Raw genomic sequence first — 16,060 nt, forward strand, 5'->3', positions numbered from 1 at the left:
TAGACACTACCCTGCTCCCTAGTTATAGACACTACCCTGCTCCCTAGTTATACACACTACCCTGCTCCCTAGTTATAGACACTACCCTGCTCCCTAGTTATAGACACTACCCTGCTCCCTAGATATATACACTACCCTGCTCCCTAGTTATGTACACTACCCTGCTCCCTAGTTATAGACACTACCCTGCTCCCTAGTTATATACACTACCCTGCTCCCTAGTTATAGACACTACCCTGCTCCCTAGTTATAGACACTACCCTGCTCCCTAGTTATATACACTACCCTGCTCCCTAGTTATATACACTACCCTGCTCCCTAGTTATATACACTACCCTGCTCCCTAGTTATAGACACTACCCTGCTCCCTAGTTATATACACTACCCTGCTCCCTAGTTATAGACACTACCTTGCTCCCTAGTTATAGACACTACCCTGCTCCCTAGTTATAGACACTACCCTGCTCCCTAGTTATAGACACTACCCTGCTCCCTAGTTATAGACACTACCCTGCTCCCTAGTTATAGACACTACCCTGCTCCCTAGTTATATACACTACCCTGCTCCCTAGTTATAGACACTACCCTGCTCCCTAGTTATAGACACTACCCTAGTTATATACACTACCCTAGTTATATACACTACCCTAGTTATATACACTACCCTGCTCCCTAGTTATAGACACTACCCTAGTTATATACACTACCCTAGTTATATACACTACCCTAGTTATATACACTACCCTGCTCCCTAGTTATATACACTACCCTGCTCCCTAGTTATAGACACTACCCTAGTTATAGACACTACCCTAGTTATAGACACTACCCTAGTTATATACACTACCCTAGTTATATACACTACCCTGCTCCCTAGTTATATACACTACCCTGCTCCCTAGATATATACACTACCCTGCTCCGTAGTTATAGACACTACCCTGCTCCCTAGTTATAGACACTACCCTGCTCCCTAGTTATACACACTACCCTGCTCCCTAGTTATAGACACTACCCTGCTCCCTAGTTATATACACTACCCTGCTCCCTAGTTATGTACACTACCCTGCTCCCTAGTTATAGACACTACCCTGCTCCCTAGTTATAGACACTACCCTGCTCCCTAGTTATAGACACTACCCTGCTCCCTAGTTATAGACACTACCCTGCTCCCTAGTTATAGACACTACCCTGCTCCCTAGTTATAGACACTACCCTGCTCCCTAGTTATAGACACTACCCTGCTCCCTAGTTATACACACTACCCTGCTCCCTAGTTATAGACACTACCCTGCTCCCTAGTTATATACACTACCCTGCTCCCTAGTTATATACACTACCCTGCTCCCTAGTTATAGACACTACCCTGCTCCCTAGTTATATACACTACCCTGCTCCCTAGTTATAGACACTACCTTGCTCCCTAGTTATAGACACTACCCTGCTCCCTAGTTATAGACACTACCCTGCTCCCTAGTTATAGACACTACCCTGCTCCCTAGTTATAGACACTACCCTGCTCCCTAGTTATAGACACTACCCTGCTCCCTAGTTATATACACTACCCTGCTCCCTAGTTATAGACACTACCCTGCTCCCTAGTTATAGACACTACCCTAGTTATATACACTACCCTAGTTATATACACTACCCTAGTTATATACACTACCCTGCTCCCTAGTTATAGACACTACCCTAGTTATATACACTACCCTAGTTATATACACTACCCTAGTTATATACACTACCCTGCTCCCTAGTTATATACACTACCCTGCTCCCTAGTTATAGACACTACCCTAGTTATAGACACTACCCTAGTTATAGACACTACCCTAGTTATATACACTACCCTAGTTATATACACTACCCTGCTCCCTAGTTATATACACTACCCTGCTCCCTAGATATATACACTACCCTGCTCCGTAGTTATAGACACTACCCTGCTCCCTAGTTATAGACACTACCCTGCTCCCTAGTTATACACACTACCCTGCTCCCTAGTTATAGACACTACCCTGCTCCCTAGTTATATACACTACCCTGCTCCCTAGTTATGTACACTACCCTGCTCCCTAGTTATAGACACTACCCTGCTCCCTAGTTATAGACACTACCCTGCTCCCTAGTTATAGACACTACCCTGCTCCCTAGTTATAGACACTACCCTGCTCCCTAGTTATAGACACTACCCTGCTCCCTAGTTATAGACACTACCCTGCTCCCTAGTTATACACACTACCCTGCTCCCTAGTTATAGACACTACCCTGCTCCCTAGTTATAGACACTACCCTGCTCCCTAGATATATACACTACCCTGCTCCCTAGTTATGTACACTACCCTGCTCCCTAGTTATAGACACTACCCTGCTCCCTAGTTATATACACTACCCTGCTCCCTAGTTATAGACACTACCCTGCTCCCTAGTTATAGACACTACCCTGCTCCCTAGTTATAGACACTACCCTGCTCCCTAGTTATATACACTACCCTGCTCCCTAGTTATAGACACTACCCTGCTCCCTAGTTATAGACACTACCCTAGTTATATACACTACCCTAGTTATATACACTACCCTAGTTATATACACTACCCTGCTCCCTAGTTATAGACACTACCCTAGTTATATACACTACCCTAGTTATATACACTACCCTAGTTATATACACTACCCTGCTCCCTAGTTATATACACTACCCTGCTCCCTAGTTATAGACACTACCCTAGTTATAGACACTACCCTAGTTATAGACACTACCCTAGTTATATACACTACCCTAGTTATATACACTACCCTGCTCCCTAGTTATATACACTACCCTGCTCCCTAGATATATACACTACCCTGCTCCCTAGTTATATACACTACCCTGCTCCCTAGATATATACACTACCCTGCTCCCTAGTTATATACACTACCCTGCTCCCTAGATATATACACTACCCTGCTCCCTAGTTATATACACTACCCTGCTCCCTAGTTATAGACACTACCCTGCTCCCTAGTTATATACACTACCCTGCTCCCTAGTTATAGACACTACCCTGCTCCCTAGTTATAGACAGTACCCTGCTCCCTAGTTATAGACACTACCCTGCTCCCTAGTTATAGACACTACCCTGCTCCCTAGATATATACACTACCCTGCTCCCTAGTTATATACACAACCCTGCTCCCTAGTTATATACACTACCCTGCTCCCTAGTTATATACACTACCCTGCTCCCTAGTTATAGACAGTACCCTGCTCCCTAGTTATAGACACTACCCTGCTCCCTAGTTATAGACACTACCCTGCTCCCTAGTTATAGACACTACCCTGCTCCCTAGTTATAGACACTACCCTGCTCCCTAGTTATAGACACTACCCTGCTCCCTAGTTATACACACTACCCTGCTCCCTAGTTATAGACACTACCCTGCTCCCTAGTTATATACACTACCCTGCTCCCTAGTTATATACACTACCCTGCTCCCTAGTTATAGACACTACCCTGCTCCCTAGTTATATACACTACCCTGCTCCCTAGTTATAGACACTACCTTGCTCCCTAGTTATAGACACTACCCTGCTCCCTAGTTATAGACACTACCCTGCTCCCTAGTTATAGACACTACCCTGCTCCCTAGTTATAGACACTACCCTGCTCCCTAGTTATAGACACTACCCTGCTCCCTAGTTATATACACTACCCTGCTCCCTAGTTATAGACACTACCCTGCTCCCTAGTTATAGACACTACCCTAGTTATATACACTACCCTAGTTATATACACTACCCTAGTTATATACACTACCCTGCTCCCTAGTTATAGACACTACCCTAGTTATATACACTACCCTAGTTATATACACTACCCTAGTTATATACACTACCCTGCTCCCTAGTTATATACACTACCCTGCTCCCTAGTTATAGACACTACCCTAGTTATAGACACTACCCTAGTTATAGACACTACCCTAGTTATATACACTACCCTAGTTATATACACTACCCTGCTCCCTAGTTATATACACTACCCTGCTCCCTAGATATATACACTACCCTGCTCCGTAGTTATAGACACTACCCTGCTCCCTAGTTATAGACACTACCCTGCTCCCTAGTTATAGACACTACCCTGCTCCCTAGATATATACACTACCATGCTCCCTAGTTATATACACTACCCTGCTCCCTAGTTATATACACTACCCTGCTCCCTAGTTATAGACACTACCCTGCTCCCTAGTTATATACACTACCCTGCTCCCTAGTTATATACACTACCCTGCTCCCTAGTTATATACACTACCCTGCTCCCTAGTTATATACACTACCCTGCTCCCTAGTTATATACACTACCCTGCTCCCTAGTTATAGACACTACCCTGCTCCCTAGTTATAGACACTACCCTGCTCCCTAGTTATAGACACTACCCTGCTCCCTAGTTATAGACACTACCCTGCTCCCTAGTTATAGACACTACCCTGCTCCCTAGTTATAGACACTACCCTGCTCCCTAGTTATAGACACTACCCTGCTCCCTAGTTATAGACACTACCCTGCTCCCTAGTTATAGACAGTACCCTGCTCCCTAGTTATAGACACTACCCTGCTCCCTAGTTACAGACACTACCCTGCTCCCTAGTTATAGACACTACCCTGCTCCCTAGATATATACACTACCGTGCTCCCTAGTTATATACACTACCCTGCTCCCTAGTTATATACACTACCCTGCTCCCTAGTTATATACACTACCCTGCTCCCTAGTTATACACACTACCCTGCTCCCTAGTTATAGACACTACCCTGCTCCCTAGTTATAGACACTACCCTGCTCCCTAGATATATACACTACCCTGCTCCCTAGTTATAGACACTACCCTGCTCCCTAGTTATACACACTACCCTGCTCCCTAGTTATACACACTACCCTGCTCCCTAGTTATAGACACTACCCTGCTCCCTAGTTATAGACACTACCCTGCTCCCTAGTTATAGACACTACCCTGCTCCCTAGTTATATACACTACCCTGCTCCCTAGTTATAGACACTACCCTGCTCCCTAGTTATAGACACTACCCTGCTCCCTAGTTATAGACACTACCCTGCTCCCTAGATATATACACTACCATGCTCCCTAGTTATATACACTACCCTGCTCCCTAGTTATATACACTACCCTGCTCCCTAGTTATAGACACTACCCTGCTCCCTAGTTATATACACTACCCTGCTCCCTAGTTATATACACTACCCTGCTCCCTAGTTATATACACTACCCTGCTCCCTAGTTATATACACTACCCTGCTCCCTAGTTATATACACTACCCTGCTCCCTAGTTATAGACACTACCCTGCTCCCTAGTTATATACACTACCCTGCTCCTTAGATTTATACACTACCCTGCTCCCTAGTTATATACACTACCCTGCTCCCTAGTTATATACACTACCCTGCTCCCTAGATATATACACTACCCTGCAATCTAGATATATACACTACCCTGCTCCCTAGTTATACACACTACCCTGCTCCCTAGTTATATACACTACCCTGCTCCCTAGTTATATACACTACCCTGCTCCCTAGATATATACACTACCCTGCAATCTAGATATATACACTACCCTGCTCCCTAGTTATAGACACTACCCTGCTCCCTAGTTATATACACTACCCTGCTCCCTAGTTATATACACTACCCTGCTCCCTAGTTATACACACTACCCTGCTCCCTAGTTATAGACACTACCCTGCTCCCTAGTTATAGACACTACCCTGCTCCCTAGATATATACACTACCCTGCTCCCTAGTTATAGACACTACCCTGCTCCCTAGTTATACACACTACCCTGCTCCCTAGTTATACACACTACCCTGCTCCCTAGTTATAGACACTACCCTGCTCCCTAGTTATATACACTACCCTGCTCCCTAGTTATAGACACTACCCTGCTCCCTAGTTATATACACTACCCTGCTCCCTAGTTATAGACACTACCCTGCTCCCTAGTTATAGACACTACCCTGCTCCCTAGTTATAGACACTACCCTGCTCCCTAGATATATACACTACCATGCTCCCTAGTTATATACACTACCCTGCTCCCTAGTTATATACACTACCCTGCTCCCTAGTTATAGACACTACCCTGCTCCCTAGTTATATACACTACCCTGCTCCCTAGTTATATACACTACCCTGCTCCCTAGTTATATACACTACCCTGCTCCCTAGTTATGTACACTACCCTGCTCCCTAGTTATATACACTACCCTGCTCCCTAGTTATAGACACTACCCTGCTCCCTAGTTATATACACTACCCTGCTCCTTAGATATATACACTACCCTGCTCCCTAGTTATATACACTACCCTGCTCCCTAGTTATGTACACTACCCTGCTCCCTAGTTATATACACTACCCTGCTCCCTAGATATATACACTACCCTGCAATCTAGATATATACACTACCCTGCTCCCTAGTTATACACACTACCCTGCTCCCTAGTTATATACACTACCCTGCTCCCTAGTTATATACACTACCCTGCTCCCTAGATATATACACTACCCTGCTCCCTAGTTATATACACTACCCTGCTCCCTAGTTATATACACTACCCTGCTCCCTAGTTATATACACTACCCTGCTCCCTAGTTATAGACACTACCCTGCTCCCTAGTTATATACACTACCCTGCTCCTTAGATATATACACTACCCTGCTCCCTAGTTATATACACTACCCTGCTCCCTAGTTATAGACACTACCCTGCTCCCTAGATATATACACTACCCTGCTCCCTAGTTATAGACACTACCCTGCTCCCTAGTTATACACACTACCCTGCTCCCTAGTTATACACACTACCCTGCTCCCTAGTTATAGACACTACCCTGCTCCCTAGTTATATACACTACCCTGCTCCCTAGTTATAGACACTACCCTGCTCCCTAGTTATATACACTACCCTGCTCCCTAGTTATAGACACTACCCTGCTCCCTAGTTATAGACACTACCCTGCTCCCTAGTTATAGACACTACTCTGCTCCCTAGTTATAGACACTACCCTGCTCCCTAGTTATATACACTACCCTGCTCCCTAGTTATATACACTACCCTGCTCCCTAGTTATATACACTACCCTGCTCCCTAGTTATAGACACTACCCTGCTCCCTAGTTATATACACTACCCTGCTCCCTAGTTATATACACTACCCTGCTCCCTAGTTATATACACTACCCTGCTCCCTAGTTATATACACTACCCTGCTCCCTAGTTATATACACTACCCTGCTCCCTAGTTATAGACACTACCCTGCTCCCTAGTTATATACACTACCCTGCTCCTTAGATTTATACACTACCCTGCTCCCTAGTTATATACACTACCCTGCTCCCTAGTTATATACACTACCCTGCTCCCTAGATATATACACTACCCTGCAATCTAGATATATACACTACCCTGCTCCCTAGTTATACACACTACCCTGCTCCCTAGTTATATACACTACCCTGCTCCCTAGTTATATACACTACCCTGCTCCCTAGATATATACACTACCCTGCAATCTAGATATATACACTACCCTGCTCCCTAGTTATAGACACTACCCTGCTCCCTAGTTATATACACTACCCTGCTCCCTAGTTATATACACTACCCTGCTCCCTAGTTATACACACTACCCTGCTCCCTAGTTATAGACACTACCCTGCTCCCTAGTTATAGACACTACCCTGCTCCCTAGATATATACACTACCCTGCTCCCTAGTTATAGACACTACCCTGCTCCCTAGTTATACACACTACCCTGCTCCCTAGTTATACACACTACCCTGCTCCCTAGTTATAGACACTACCCTGCTCCCTAGTTATATACACTACCCTGCTCCCTAGTTATAGACACTACCCTGCTCCCTAGTTATATACACTACCCTGCTCCCTAGTTATAGACACTACCCTGCTCCCTAGTTATAGACACTACCCTGCTCCCTAGTTATAGACACTACCCTGCTCCCTAGATATATACACTACCATGCTCCCTAGTTATATACACTACCCTGCTCCCTAGTTATATACACTACCCTGCTCCCTAGTTATAGACACTACCCTGCTCCCTAGTTATATACACTACCCTGCTCCCTAGTTATATACACTACCCTGCTCCCTAGTTATATACACTACCCTGCTCCCTAGTTATGTACACTACCCTGCTCCCTAGTTATATACACTACCCTGCTCCCTAGTTATAGACACTACCCTGCTCCCTAGTTATATACACTACCCTGCTCCTTAGATATATACACTACCCTGCTCCCTAGTTATATACACTACCCTGCTCCCTAGTTATGTACACTACCCTGCTCCCTAGTTATATACACTACCCTGCTCCCTAGATATATACACTACCCTGCAATCTAGATATATACACTACCCTGCTCCCTAGTTATACACACTACCCTGCTCCCTAGTTATATACACTACCCTGCTCCCTAGTTATATACACTACCCTGCTCCCTAGATATATACACTAACCTGCTCCCTAGTTATATACACTACCCTGCTCCCTAGTTATATACACTACCCTGCTCCCTAGTTATATACACTACCCTGCTCCCTAGTTATAGACACTACCCTGCTCCCTAGTTATATACACTACCCTGCTCCTTAGATATATACACTACCCTGCTCCCTAGTTATATACACTACCCTGCTCCCTAGTTATAGACACTACCCTGCTCCCTAGATATATACACTACCCTGCTCCCTAGTTATAGACACTACCCTGCTCCCTAGTTATACACACTACCCTGCTCCCTAGTTATACACACTACCCTGCTCCCTAGTTATAGACACTACCCTGCTCCCTAGTTATATACACTACCCTGCTCCCTAGTTATAGACACTACCCTGCTCCCTAGTTATATACACTACCCTGCTCCCTAGTTATAGACACTACCCTGCTCCCTAGTTATAGACACTACCCTGCTCCCTAGTTATAGACACTACCCTGCTCCCTAGATATATACACTACCATGCTCCCTAGTTATATACACTACCCTGCTCCCTAGTTATATACACTACCCTGCTCCCTAGTTATAGACACTACCCTGCTCCCTAGTTATATACACTACCCTGCTCCCTAGTTATATACACTACCCTGCTCCCTAGTTATAGACACTACCCTGCTCCCTAGTTATATACACTACCCTGCTCCTTAGATATATACACTACCCTGCTCCCTAGTTATATACACTACCCTGCTCCCTAGTTATATACACTACCCTGCTCCCTAGATATATACACTACCCTGCAATCTAGATATATACACTACCCTGCTCCCTAGTTATACACACTACCCTGCTCCCTAGTTATATACACTACCCTGCTCCCTAGTTATATACACTACCCTGCTCCCTAGATATATACACTACCCTGCAATCTAGATATATACACTACCCTGCTCCCTAGTTATAGACACTACCCTGCTCCCTAGTTATATACACTACCCTGCTCCCTAGTTATACACACTACCCTGCTCCCTAGTTATAGACACTACCCTGCTCCCTAGTTATATACACTACCCTGCTCCCTAGTTATATACACTACCCTGCTCCCTAGTTATATACACTACCCTGCTCCCTAGTTATATACACTACCCTGCTCCCTAGTTATAGACACTACCCTGCTCCCTAGTTATATACACTACCCTGCTCCCTAGTTATAGACACTACCCTGCTCCCTAGTTATATACACTACCCTGCTCCCTAGTTATATACACTACCCTGCTCCCTAGTTATAGACACTACCCTGCTCCCTGGTTATAGACACTACCCTGCTCCCTAGTTATAGACACTACCCTGCTCCCTAGATATATACACTACCCTGCTCCCTAGTTATATACACTACCCTGCTCCTTAGATATATACACTACCCTGCTCCCTAGTTATATACACTACCCTGCTCCCTAGTTATATACACTACCCTGCTCCCTAGTTATATACACTACCCTGCTCCATAGTTATATACACTACCCTGCTCCCTAGTTATATACACTACCCTGCTCCCTAGTTATATACACTACCCTGCTCCCTAGATATATACACTACCCTGCAATCTAGATATATACACTACCCTGCTCCCTAGTTATATACACTACCCTGCTCCCTAGATATATACACTACCCTGCTCCCTAGATATATACACTACCCTGCTCCCTAGTTATATACACTACCCTGCTCCCTAGTTATATACACTACCCTGCTCCCTAGTTATATACACTACCCTTCTCCCTAGTTATATACACTACCCTGCTCCCTAGATATATACACTACCCTGCAATCTAGATATATACACTACCCTGCTCCCTAGTTATAGACACTACCCTGCTCCCTAGTATATACACTACCCTGCTCCCTAGTTATATACACTACCCTGCTCCCTAGTTATATACACTACCCTGCTCCCTAGTTATATACACTACTCTGCTCCCTAGTTATACACACTACCCTGCTCCCTAGATATATACACTACCCTGCTCCCTAGTTATAGACACTACCCTGCTCCCTAGTTATACACACTACCCTGCTCCCTAGTTATACACACTACCCTGCTCCATAGTTATAGACACTACCCTGCTCCCTAGATATATACACTACCCTGCTCCCTAGTTATATACACTACCCTGCTCCCTAGTTATACACACTACCCTGCTCCCTAGTTATAGACACTACCCTGCTCCCTAGTTATACACACTACCCTGCTCCCTAGTTATACACACTACCCTGCTCCATAGTTATATACACTACCCTGCTCCCTAGTTATACACACTACCCTGCTCCCTAGTTATAGACACTACCCTGCTCCCTAGTTATACACACTACCCTGCTCCCTAGTTATACACACTACCCTGCTCCCTAGTTATAGACACTACCCTGCTCCCTAGTTATAGACACTACCCTGCTCCCTAGTTATAGACACTACCCTGCTCCCTAGTTATAGACACTACCCTGCTCCCTAGTTATAGACACTACCCTGCTCCCTAGTTATAGACACTACCCTGCTCCCTAGTTATACACACTACCCTGCTCCCTAGTTATAGACACTACCCTGCTCCCTAGATATATACACTACCCTGCTCCTTAGATATATACACTACCCTGCTCCCTAGTTATAGACACTACCCTGCTCCCTAGTTATACACACTACCCTGCTCCATAGTTATATACACTACCCTGCTCCCTAGTTATACACACTACCCTGCTCCCTAGTTATAGACACTACCCTGCTCCCTAGTTATACACACTACCCTGCTCCCTAGTTATACACACTACCCTGCTCCATAGTTATATACACTACCCTGCTCCCTAGTTATACACACTACCCTGCTCCCTAGTTATAGACACTACCCTGCTCCCTAGATATATACACTACCCTGCTCCTTAGATATATACACTACCCTGCTCCCTAGTTATACACACTACCCTGCTCCCTAACTTTTTCTTGTTGGAGTTAGGATCGATAAGGGTTTGGGGCATCTTGCTGAGTTCCACATGGACCCTCTTCTCTAGTTATATACACTACCCTGCTCCCTAACTTTGTCTTGTTGGAGTTAGGATCGATAAGGGTTTGGGGCATCTTGCTGAGTTCCACATGGACCCTCTTCTCTAGTTATATACACTACCCTGCTCCCTAACTTTGTCTTGTTGGAGTTAGGATCGATAAGGGTTTGGGGCATCTTGCTGAGTTCCACATGGACCCTCTTCTCTAGATATTAACCGATTGGAACGGTAGTTGTATGTATGGTGGATCACGTTGTGATTTGGTTAGGTGGAATATTTACCAATATTGCTTCCACGTATCCACTTTTGTCAGATCAGTAGTCATGTGTATACATACGGGGTAGAGGTAAGGGGTTCATTTGGAATCCAACATATGACTAATGAGAGGTACCTAACCTTGACTTGCTTTGATTTGTAAATAAGGGCTAGGTAGATGTAGGGGAAGTGGGATCATGGTGATTCTGGCTGTGGCTTGCTCGCTCAGCCCTTTTGCAGTACCACAGTGTCACCACCAGATGGCAGCAGACATTGGCCAAGCAGTGGTGACTTTACCTTGGTTACGAATGTAGTGGTAACCGTGCAGACTTTTAATGAAGTTACACATTCTCTCACATCAGGATAATACCACACGCCAACCAGATACAAAAAAAAAAAATCTCTCTCTCTCATGTATTCTCACATTTAGGTAATTTAGCAGACGCTCTTATCCAGAAGGACTTGCAATCAGTGAATTCAACTGAGGTAAATCAACCACATGTATAACCTTTACTGAAATCTTTTCTCCTCCCACTCCAGTTCTGTTGAGGAGAAGATGATGATTTGCTACAAGATGAGCTGACACGGAGAGAGAAGAACCGGGACCTATTTTGTTACAACTGCAAATCATTTTTTTCTGTTGTTTTTATTTTGTTTTGATAAAATCTGGAATATATTTTGAGAAAATGTCATTTCTATGATATAGAGCTTGTCTAGTATTTTAATTTCTATGATATAGAGCTCGTCTAGTATTTTAATTTCTATGCTATGGAGCTAGTCTAGTATTTTAATTTCTATGATATGGAGCTAGTCTAGTATTTTAATTTCTATGCTATGGAGCTAGTCTAGTATTTTAATTTCTATGATATGGAGCTAGTCTAGTATTTTAATTTCTATGCTATGGAGCTAGTCTAGTATTTTAATTTCTATGATATGGAGCTAGTCTAGTATTTTAATTTCTATGCTATGGAGCTAGTCTAGTATTTTAATTTCTATGATATGGAGCTTGTCTAGTATTTTAATTTCTATGATATGGAGCTAGTCTAGTATTTTAATTTCTATGATATGGAGCTCGTCTAGTATTTTAATTTCTTTGCTATGGAGCTAGTCTAGTATTTTAATTTATATGATATGGAGCTCGTCTGGGTATCTTTTCTGGTTCTGCTCTCTTACCACAACCTCTTATTGAATGTCATGTTTGGCTTGACAACGAGTTGACAAGAGCACCAACCGATCTCGGAATCCGATCTCGGAATCCGATCTCAGAAACCGATCATAGAAACTGTTATCGGTACCAGGCTGAAGTTAAGCACTTATTCTTAAAAACAAGGTTTTGGTTTGATGTTTATTAGTTTAAGCTATATCTTACAACAACAACAAAAAAAAAACCTTTGTTTTTTGGCATTAGGGAACATAGTGGTGCCTTTTTTTGCCTCTCTGTGCCACAAATGATTATTTTGCTATTAGTTTTATACACTTGCTGTAGATAGAGTATATGCACTCTTAATTAACGGCTGTATCCCAAATGGCACCTTATTCACTATATAGGGCACTAAAAATAGTGCACTATAAAGGGAATTGGGTGCCATTTGGGACACACCCCTGCTGTATATAGAACAAGCCGTTGTTTGGAGTCATTCTGAATCTACTGTCTTACATACACGCTGCACAGGTTCTTATTAAAGACTTCCATTTAGGTTTAAATTCTTCTGTTAAAATGAACAAATGAATGAAACTGGAGGTTCTGCTAGAAGATGTAGAGTTGCAGAGGAGTGGAATGAGAAAGGGATGAGCAGGGGACGGGACAGTTGTCAGTTTCTCCTCTTGTCCTTCTCTGATTGTACGCTAGTGAAAGGTTAGCGGGGGACTGGAGAAGTAGCCTAATCGTACGCTAGTAAAAGGTTAGCGGGGACTGGAGAAGTAGCCTAATCGTACGCTAGTGAAAGGTTAGCGGGGACTGGAGAAGTAGCCTAATCGTACGCTAGTAAAAGGTTAGCAGGGGACTGGAGAAGTAGCCTAATCGTACGCTAGTATAAGGTTAGCAGGGGACTGGAGAAGTAGCCTAATCGTACGCTAGTGAAAGGTGAGCAGGGACTGGAGAAGTAGCCTGATCGTACGCTAGTGAAAGGTTAGCAGGGACTGGAGAAGTAGCCTAATCGTACGCTAGTGAAAGGTTAGCGGGGACTGGAGAAGTAGCCTAATCGTACGCTAGTAAAAGGTTAGCAGGGGACTGGAGAAGTAGCCTAATCGTACGCTAGTATAAGGTTAGCAGGGGACTGGAGAAGTAGCCTAATCGTACGCTAGTAAAAGGTTATAGTATAAGGTTAGCAGGGACTGGAGAAGTAGCCTAATCGTACGCTAGTAAAAGGTTATAGTATAAGGTTAGCAGGGACTGGAGAAGTAGCCTAATCGTACGCTAGTAAAAGGTTAGCAGGGGACTGGAGAAGTAGCCTAATCGTACGCTAGTATAAGGTTAGCAGGGGACTGGAGAAGTAGCCTAATCGTACGCTAGTGAAAGGTTAGCAGGGACTGGAGAAGTAGCCTAATCGTACGCTAGTGAAAGGTTAGCAGGGGACTGGAGAAGTAGCCTAATCGTACGCTAGTGAAAGGTTAGCGGGGACTGGAGAAGTAGCCTAATCGTACGCTAGTGAAAGGTTAGCGGGGGACTGGAGAAGTAGCCTAATCGTACGCTAGTAAAAGGTTATAGTATAAGGTTAGCAGGGACTGGAGAAGTAGCCTAATCGTACGCTAGTGAAAGGTTAGCAGGGACTGGAGAAGTAGCCTAATCGTACGCTAGTGAAAGGTTAGCAGGGACTGGAGAAGTAGCCTAATCGTACGCTAGTGAAAGGTTAGCAGGGGACTGGAGAAGTAGCCTAATCGTACGCTAGTGAAAGGTTAGCGGGGACTGGAGAAGTAGCCTAATCGTACGCTAGTGAAAGGTTAGCGGGGGACTGGAGAAGTAGCCCAATCGTACGCTAGTAAAAGGTTAGCAGGGGACTGGAGAAGTAGCCTAATCGTACGCTAGTAAAAGGTTATAGTATAAGGTTAGCAGGGACTGGAGAAGTAGCCTAATCGTACGCTAGTAAAAGGTTAGCGGGGGACTGGAGAAGTAGCCCAATCGTACGCTAGTAAAAGGTTAGCAGGGGACTGGAGAAGTAGCCTAATCGTACGCTAGTAAAAGGTTAGCAGGGACTGGAGAAGTAGCCTAATCGTACGCTAGTAAAAGGTTAGCAGGGGACTGGAGAAGTAGCCTAATCGTACGCTAGTAAAAGGTTAGCGGGGACTGAAGAAGTATTCTGATATCCAAACCTACTTTCTCCGTTGTTGAAACAATGATAAAACGTATCAAAAATGTTGGTTGGATTTCAGGCTACTGGAGAAGAGGGTATCCTGACAAAAATGCTCGACTGGTTTGAAAAGTTTTGTCATGCAAGTGATTTATTTTGTATGTAAACATTTGTCCTCCCTATGGGTACTAGTGTCAATTGAATTAAAAACAGTAGGGAGTGTGGAAAGAGACTGGGGGTCCTGGTAAGTTCTTGTTAGCACTTTTTTATTTAACCAGGCAAGTCAGTTAAGAACAAATTCTTATTTACAATGAAGGCCTATCTCCGGTCAAACCCTAACCCAGACGACGCTGGGCCAATTGTGCACTGCCCTATGGGACTCCCAATAAAGGTCGGTTGTGATACAGCCTGGAATCGAACCAGGGTTTGTAGTGACGCCTCTAGCACTGAAATGCCTTAGACCGCAAGCCACTCGGGAGCCCGAAATCAACTGGGCCACGTGCAGTTCAGTAAATCAACTGGGCCACGTGCAGTTCAGTAAATCAACTGGGCCACGTGCAGTTCAGTAGATCAACTGGGCCACGTGCAGTTCAGTAAATCAACTTGGCCACGTGCAGTTCAGTAAATCAACTGGGCCACATGAGGTTCAGTAGATCAACTGGGCCACGTGCAGTTCAGTAAATTAACTAGGCCACATGAGGTTCAGTAAATCAACTGGGCCACATGCAATTCAGTAAATTAACTGGCCCACATGCAGTTCAGTAAATCAACTGGGCCACGTGCAGTTCAGTAAATCAACTGGGCCACGTGAGGTTCAGTAGATCAACTGGGCCACGTACAGTTCAGTAAATCAACTGGGCCACGTGAGGTTCAGTAGATCAACTGGGGCACGTGCAGTTCAGTAAATCAACTGGGCCACGTGCAGTTCAGTAAATC

At 44.4% G+C, this 16,060-nt stretch overlaps 1 protein-coding gene across 33 annotated transcripts in view; it reads left to right on the plus strand.

Moving 5' to 3' along the window:
- Positions 1 to 15,356, plus strand: part of LOC110516453 (transcription elongation factor A protein 2-like) — a 44,308-nt gene extending 28,952 nt beyond the window's left edge. For 2 of the 33 annotated variants that reach the window (XM_036989003.1, XM_036989002.1), the window contains exons 10-11: positions 12,378 to 14,868; positions 14,927 to 15,356. In XM_036989003.1, the coding sequence (XP_036844898.1) occupies positions 12,378 to 12,386 (9 nt within the window). In that variant the 3' untranslated portion in view covers positions 12,387 to 14,868; positions 14,927 to 15,356. The remainder of the gene's footprint in view (positions 1 to 12,377; positions 14,869 to 14,926) is intronic. The other 31 variants (XM_036989034.1, XM_036989012.1, XM_036989017.1 and 28 more) reach the window with 31 other exon arrangements.
- Positions 15,357 to 16,060: the final 704 nt, after the last annotated feature.

The sequence above is a fragment of the Oncorhynchus mykiss genome, chromosome 9 (assembly GCF_013265735.2).
Source record: "Oncorhynchus mykiss isolate Arlee chromosome 9, USDA_OmykA_1.1, whole genome shotgun sequence".
NCBI classification, from domain to species: domain Eukaryota; kingdom Metazoa; phylum Chordata; class Actinopteri; order Salmoniformes; family Salmonidae; genus Oncorhynchus; species Oncorhynchus mykiss.